This window comes from Sebastes fasciatus, chromosome 6 (assembly GCF_043250625.1).
Source record: "Sebastes fasciatus isolate fSebFas1 chromosome 6, fSebFas1.pri, whole genome shotgun sequence".
Taxonomy (NCBI): Eukaryota; Metazoa; Chordata; class Actinopteri; order Perciformes; family Sebastidae; genus Sebastes; species Sebastes fasciatus.
Window position 1 is genome coordinate 22,928,153 of NC_133800.1, and position 8,129 is coordinate 22,936,281.

At 37.9% G+C, this 8,129-nt stretch overlaps 1 protein-coding gene across 1 annotated transcript; it reads left to right on the forward strand.

Annotated features, from left to right (window-relative positions):
• Nucleotides 1-240: 240 nt before the first annotated feature.
• Nucleotides 241-4,180, forward strand: lsm1 (LSM1, U6 small nuclear RNA associated). Its single transcript, XM_074638535.1, has 4 exons — nucleotides 241-401; nucleotides 551-619; nucleotides 800-915; nucleotides 3,622-4,180. The coding sequence occupies exons 1-4, from the start codon at nucleotides 356-358 to the stop codon at nucleotides 3,790-3,792; spliced, it is 402 nt and encodes a 133-aa protein (XP_074494636.1). The 5' UTR covers nucleotides 241-355; the 3' UTR covers nucleotides 3,793-4,180.
• Nucleotides 4,181-8,129: the final 3,949 nt, after the last annotated feature.

The window sequence follows — 8,129 nt, forward strand, 5'->3', positions numbered from 1 at the left end:
AACGATCTTTGGTGTCGCCCCAGCGTCAGATGACGCTATTAGCCAATAGAAAACACGTCATAAAATATATCAATTGTTTTCAACATTTACTAATATTTTAATCTTCAAACACTATACATTTCTAGTGTTACATGTTTTTAAAGATGTTTTCTTAAAAATTTTTTAAATAAAAATAAAAATAAATGTAATAAATAGACATTTAATTGTACTGCAGCGCTCAAAGGGTTAAAGGTCTACAGGAAGTTGATCCCGGGCGTGTATAAAGACGCTTCCGGTTCTCCTCTTGAAAGAAACATATTTTGAAACATTCATGGCTTAACGTTCCAAAAAAGATACAAAAAAGCAACAGCTCAAGATGAATTACGTTCCAGGGACGGCCAGCCTCATAGACGACATCGACAGTAAGTCTGAGGAGGAGAGGAGGATCAGATAGACATGGTTTACTGATAAATCGTGTCAAGATGTGGCATCGTGTCTGACACTAAACTGGATCATTTGTGACCGTTTAATGTTGTTGTTGAACATGTTTGTGTTTGTTGTTTTCCTGCAGAGAAGCACCTGGTGCTGCTCCGAGATGGCAGGACTCTGATCGGATACCTCAGAAGCATTGATCAGTTTGGTATATCTCATTTATATTTATCTCCCACTCGTTTCTATTCATATAGGGTGCAAAACAACAAGCCAACAGCTAATTACAGGGGCTCAATTAAAATGTTAATACGATTCACACAATATTTTTTTCTTCTTTCTATATAACACTTTATTTCTCTAACCTGTTTCTCTTGTTGTTCCCCACCAGCCAATTTAGTTTTTCATCAGACAGTTGAGCGCATCCACGTGGGGAAGAAATTTGGTGACATCCCCAGAGGAATATTCATAGTGAGAGGAGAGAATGTGGTGCTGCTGGGAGAGATAGTAAGTGGGAATATCCTCCTTGTATTTGTGTGTTTGGATCAAGCTGAAATGGATGTGACAGTGGATGGTGAGCAATTACTAAATTACTACTAAATATTATTTAAAGGGACTGTTTGTAAGAATCAGAATTGTTTGTTAACAGCGACACCTGTGGCCGTTAAGTCAACGAAAAGTCAGCGTCGGGTTCACGCTTGTGCTCGCTCTACATAGACATGAACGAGCATCGCTCAAAACAGTGAGGCGACACACATCAGCTAAAACCACAATATCACTCTATATTTCACCTGCTTGGCAGTAATGTTAGCTGACCAGACAAAGGTCCCTCCGTGAATCACTGCTGATCCTAGTGTTGGCTTTTCCTGCTTCTGCTTCCCGACCGCGGTCGGAGGGAACGGGGGAGACACCGGAGTTTTGGTCGGAGACGATAACGTTTCTCGCTGCGGAGCCCCGTCATTTCAAAAGACACGGGAAACCTCTGTTGGTCTGGAGGAGCTGCAGCATTTATTTCTGCACAAACGTCCACTGTACATTTACTAGATATTCTCAGAGCTAAACTAACTCTTCTGCAGTGTGTAGTGTGCACGCATGCATGTAAGAGTGGAGCGAAATAGCGAGAACGAGCGTGGCGTATGAGTGAAGGCAAGCACGCAGAGGAGCAGAGTACTGCAGAGACTCCGGTCCTGGAGACCAAAGCTACGGTCTCCCCCGCGTCCTCCGACCGCGGCCAACACTGTTTTGCAAGATGGGCTTCACTAGATATAACTTTGCGGTTTTGGTGCTTCCGTGTAGTTTGTGTTGGAGTCTTGTTGGAGTCTTGTTTGAACAGCGTAGCCACATGCGAACGTGCATGGGACACCAACCCGGATTGATTTATACGTGTAAGAAGTTACAAACAGTCCCTTTTAAATTTGCCTCAGTCAAAATGATGTCATTCACACATTACAGTAAATGTAGTAATGGGTGTGGGAGTGGAGATTCACAAAAAGGGTCCAAATAAATTTAAAATAATGAGATTGTTTATTCTACATTTTTAGTGCTTATTCTATATATTTATTTTCAATGGAGACCTGTTGTTTGTAGGGCTGTGTTTTAGTAAGAATCTGGTGATACGATACGTATCACGGTACAGGGGTTACGATTTAATATATTGCGATACTGAAAGTAAGGTGATATATTTTTTTAAATCTAATTTAAGGAAAACTGTCAATAGTATAAAGAACGCACCACCATACGCATAAGATCAGAGTTAAAAAAAGTTTACTTTCTTTATGAAATCTTACTTTCTTTATGCAATCAGAACAGTGGGATCTGCATTTGTATTTATCACGGTCCAGAGGGCGCATCTCTTTACAAATTTAATAAAGTATTGACTGAGTTCATCTTTTCATGTAAACTATTAATTAAAAAATCAATAGTGTTTTTGAGAATCGATACAGTATCACAAAACATAATATCGTGATATTCGTTACTTTCGATATTTTCTTACACCCCTATTTGTTTGTATGGAACAGGTGAACATAATGTTTATAAACCCAGCTTATTTACCCAGGCTAACATTTATATTTTTATTTTTCCGGGCGGGACGTCACTAGGTTACAAACTAAGTAAATATAACAGCTCGGCTGCTTTCTAATAAATCTGCCCAGGTTATTATTATGGGATAAGGCTCATTAATTATAACACCGCTTGTTTTTATAAACAAAGATGCAGACTAAACTGTTGGAAGATGGGATGCTGAGATGTGTTTTATGCAACTTCCTACATGGCTGGTTAAAACTGGCTTGAGTTTATGACTAGAATCACTCAGGAAAGCTCACACAAGCTATAAACTTTCAAAACATATTAATCCTGCCGTCTTGACGTACTGTGAAATACTGCAAAATAAAAACAATCTTAATATATCTGAAACCTACAGAAAAATGTAACTCCTGCGCCACTTAAACGGACTCTTATTCAGAACATTAGAGAAGAGTTAAAGTAACAGAGACATTAATAAAATTAGATTTTTGTTATCATCGTGCATCTCTAATGTGTGTGTGAATTTGTGCAGTGACATCTTAAACGCACTACAGGCACATAACAGTGACTGTATAGGACCTTCTAGGCCTGCACACATGACTCATGAACCCAGACTCTGCATGTCCCTCTATAAATATGCTTCATGCATTCAGTTACAAATCTGCATTTTGACAGCAGCATAGCCTCTACAGCTGCAGACGATGTACAGTATGGCGAGTACAGCAGTTTGTGTAATTAACAAAGAATGGATGCATAGAAGTTACGGGGATCATAGCACGTACGCAGTTGTCAAGCTCAGTGCTCTAGAAGATGTTAACATCTTTTTGTGGTAGGAGAGGTTTGCGGTAGTCTGATAATTACACTAGTTTCACTTCATTATTCATGTATTTATGTTTTAAATGCTGGAAAAAAGGGAGATGTGGTTGGAGATTGAGTCTGCACACAGGCTGGGTTGTGGTTGAGTAGGACTGGTGCCTTTTTCATATCTATCCGGTGAGAGTGGATGATCATATTTGGCCAAATTTGACAAGTCCTTATCAACAGGAAAATCCTTTTTATGTGGTTCTTTGGCTAAGCTTTCATCTGAAGTTGTTATGGGAGGAAAGAGTGAACAGTTTGCTGATATACATTATAATGTGTGATGAATTTATTACAAGCCTGTGACTGATGAAATGTTGACTTCTGTAGGATGTGGATAAGCCCTGCGACACGGTCCTGCAGCAGGTCTCCATCGAAGAGATTCTGGAGGAGCAGCGGTTGCAGCAGCAAACCAAGCAGGAGACGGAGAAAGTGAAGATGCTGGCCCTGAAGGACCGAGGCCTTTCCATCCCCAAAGCTGACAACTTAGACGAATACTAACCTCGATTCCACGAGCCTCTTTCTCAGTTTATCGGACTGATCATTTTTACTTTGAGTTTGAGAGAGCATGAGAGTGTTGTGTTTTTTTATGGGTACAAGGCTGCATCATGCTGGGCCTGTATAGTGTACTGTATGAATTTCAGTTGAATTATTTGGAGAAAAAAAAATGTGATAGCTGCTCTCACTTCTGCAGATCCTTACAGCAAAATGAACGAATCCTGTGTTTGTATAAAAGCACTCTGTTGGCAATTTAGCATTTATTTTACAGCAGCACTTTCTATTTTGTCAGTGATATGTTGAGCCTTTTCATTTGGAGATTATGCGGGCCTGATATTGACAAAAACTACACGCTATGCTCCATTAAAGAGTTTAGTTTTTCATTATGGAAGGCCTGTTTGGACAAATTTGTGTCATCACACCACCTCACCATGTTGCACATTCTGTTTTTCTTACTGTGTTTTAGTTAATATGTTATTAAGGCATTAAAGCTGCAGTCAGCAACTTAAAGCAATATGATAAAAAAGTTATTTTCATAAAACTGTCACCAGTGGTGGAATGTAACTAAGTACATTTACTCAAGTACTGCACTTAAATACAAATTTCAGGTACTTGTACATTACTTGAGTCTTTTCTTTTCATGCCACTGTATACTTCTACTCCACTACATCCCAGAGGGAATTATTATACTTTTTACCTCACAATATTTATCTGACCGCTTTAGTTGCCTTACAAATTCACTTTTTTTTTTGCATATAAAACACAAGATGGGCTCTGGGTAATTGTGAAGGCATTTATCACTATTTTTACAAACCAAACAATGGATTAAAGGAGAAAAATAATCGGCAGATTAATCCATAATGACAGTAATCATTAGTTGCAGTCCAATAAAAATGAGCTCCACCTCAACCAATTACAGCAATAACATCCTGCTTTTACATGAATGAATGCCTGAGTAATAATAATAATGTAATTATACGTTGTATAATAGTACAACAGTCACAGGGGACATTATACTGCATTGAGTTCTTTTACTTTTGACACTTGGAGTACATTTTCCAGATTATACTTACATACTTTCACTTCAGTAACATGTTCAATGCTCAACTTTTACTATTAACAGTATTTTACAGTGTTGTATTTGTACTTTTACTTAAGAAAAGGATCTGAATACTTCCTCCACCACTGACTGTCACTATATCCTAACAGTAGTACATGAGACAGATAATCTGTGAAAAAAATAATGTTTCTCTGCCTCCTCCACCTAATGGCATTTGCAAGATTTCACAGCGCCCGAAGGAAAACAACCAATCAGAGCCAAGGAGCCTCTAAAGCAGCTGTCAATCACTGCAAACTCCAATCAAACTGTCAGACTAGGCAGCGCTGATCAAATATGAATCAAGATTTTGTTACTGTAATGCCTGTTTCTCGCCTCAAATGTTTTCAGGAACATCTTGTAGTGTACTGTTTAGCTGTAAAATTAGAAAGTTTGTGACGCGGACACCATGTTGAAAACAGTCGAGCCAAAACCAAGCACCGCCCACAGGCTGGGTCACAAACTTTCTCATTTTACAGCTAAACACTAAAATATGTTTCTGAAAACATTTGAGGTGAGAAATAGGCATTACAGTAACAGACTCTTGATTCATATTTGATCAGCGCTGCCTAGTTTGACCGTTCGATTAGAGTTGGCCAGTTTTGCAAGCAGTGATTGACAGCTGCTGTAGAGACTCCTCGGCTCTGATTGGTTGTTTTCCTTCGGGGCATGCTGAAATCTTGCAAATGCACTAGGAGGACTCAGAGGAATATGTTTTTTTTCACAGATTATGTCCCATGCACTATTGTAAAGATATAGTGACAGTTTTATAAAAAAAAAAAAAAAAACTTTTTATCACATTTGCTCAAAGTTACCAACTGCAGCTTTAAAGGCTGAGATATTTGGGTCCCTACAGCAGCCACAGTGCCAACATGCAGACCACGTTGCATGTTGCTATGTGACATCAAACATGGGACTCATGCATTTGTTATGCCAAGATCTAATAAGAGGAAAGGGCATAATTAATGTGAGTAATTCAATGTTGGCATATCAGTGCAACAGATGTCCTGTTTATAAAGATCAGAGCTCGTCTGGAGAGATCGATCCTATCTGCCTTCATCAGTCAATAACAAGCTTGTTAATCGTTTGGACAGATACAGTGAGTTCATATAAAATAACAGCTGTAACAGCAGGCAGGTCGGCAGTATTCAGGCCTGCTGGCTGGTATGAACTCTTCAACCAGTTATCTTGGTACCACGTGAACCAGCCTTCCGCCGAGATTCAATGTATGTTGAGTTTTTTTTTGTACTGTGAACACTGTACAGCAGCCTGCATGCAAAAAAAAAAAATCCAGAAGGATGTCAAGCTCTGTAAACTACAGTTACACAAGTATGAGTTCCAGGTAACCTTCAAAATAAAAGTCCCTACAGAAGGAGTTAGTGGCATAAATTAATCAGGAGGGGGAAAGTTGGATAGTGGTCAAAGGGGCTCTTTGTTCTGTGCCACTGACTAATCTTTAGGATTTAAATAAGGAATAAGATTTGTGTCAACAGTTTCGAGCAAACATTCAAGATGTTTTTATTCATTACATAATGATGATAACCCATAGGTTACATCAGGCCAACTGCTTTTAGGTCATCTGGACATGATGGGAGATATGAGCCTCCGACTCAAATATAGAATTGTCATATTGCAATATTTACGATATTATTATTATTATTATTATTATTATTATTATAGGTTGCCTATAGGCACTTTTGGAGGCTCAGGATTTGGATCCAAACAAGGAGATAAAAGTGTTATGGAAATTAAAAACGTGCAGCCTACAGACCCAAGTAGTTTGTAATCATGGGTCATGGCATCATCTGTAAATGTCAGCTGTGACGTGCCCTCACCTGTGTTTCAAAAAAAGCCCCCCAAAAAATATTAAGGCCTTTTCTTTTTACTTTTAGTACATACTGCAGCTGCCCTTACACACTGTTGCATGCAGTGTGCATACAATTGGGACATACTACTTCGTCATAACATTGCATTTTGAACTTTGACCCTCTTGCTCATATATCCACTGTGCAGAGGACTGTGGGTCAGAATAGCCAGAAAAACATGCGGGCTTGCATACTGCAAAATGCGACCGGCTGTAGTAGGACATCCTGGTATTTTTTGGCATACTGCATTTGACATACTATGTATTGGGACATACTAAATACTTATTCTGGCATACTTGTAGTATGAGTATTGGAACGCACAGTACATCTTAAGAGGCATTGGTGCCTAATGCAATGTATCCATACTAAGACATTTCTATTATGTAGTTAATCATGTAGAAGTTCTACCACCAGAGGGCGACTTTACCTTTTTCCCCACTCTATGTTGACTACTACAGTGATTTGCTAATTTTACCCCCATTGCAATAGAGACAATGTGCAAAAAAGGGAAAAAGTCCAGAGTGCTCGGAAGTTCAAATCAGTGTGATGAAGGTGCTCTTTGGTGGGGTACAATGCTGGTACATGTAAGATTGGCTAACACTTACCCAATCTTACATGTACCAGCATTGTTTTTAGCATTTCATCATGAAATAGCCAATTGAATAAAGGCTTTCTATATTTTTTGCCAGAAGAGTGCCTTGGACTCCCCCCTTTTTAGAGACAATGTGCAGTTTAAACCAAGAGGAAGAAGAGAATGAGAATTTATGTGGCTTTACAACAAGTGGTTGAGCCGACATGCATCTATGCCCAGTAATGTAATGTGTGACAAAGAGCTCCCTCACAGTTGTTGTATCTGCTCAGGTTGGCACTATTTTATTTATTTTATTTATTTTATTTATTTTATTTATTTTATTTATTTTATTTATTTTATTTATTTTATTTATGTTTTTGCATCCTACAAAATACTCGTATTATGCTTTTATTTTGCTGGCACATTAGCTTCACTTCTGCTTAGGTTGGTTCTATTTTATTTTATTTTATTTTATTTTAATTTAATTTAATTTTATGTTTTTGCATCCTACAAAATACTCCTATAATGCTTTTATTTTGCTGGCACATTAGCTTCACTTCTGCTTAGGTTGGTGCTATTTTATCTTATTTTGTTCTATTTTATTACATTTTATTCTATTTTATCTTATTTAATTTATTTAATTTAATTTAATTTAATCTTATCTTTTCTTATCTTATCTTATCTTATTTTATCTTTTCTTATCTTATTTTATTTTATTTTATTTTATTTTATTTATGCTTTTATTTTGCTGACCCATTAGCTTCACTTCTGGTGGAGTGGTTTGTGTCTCCAACTTGACGCATCTGTA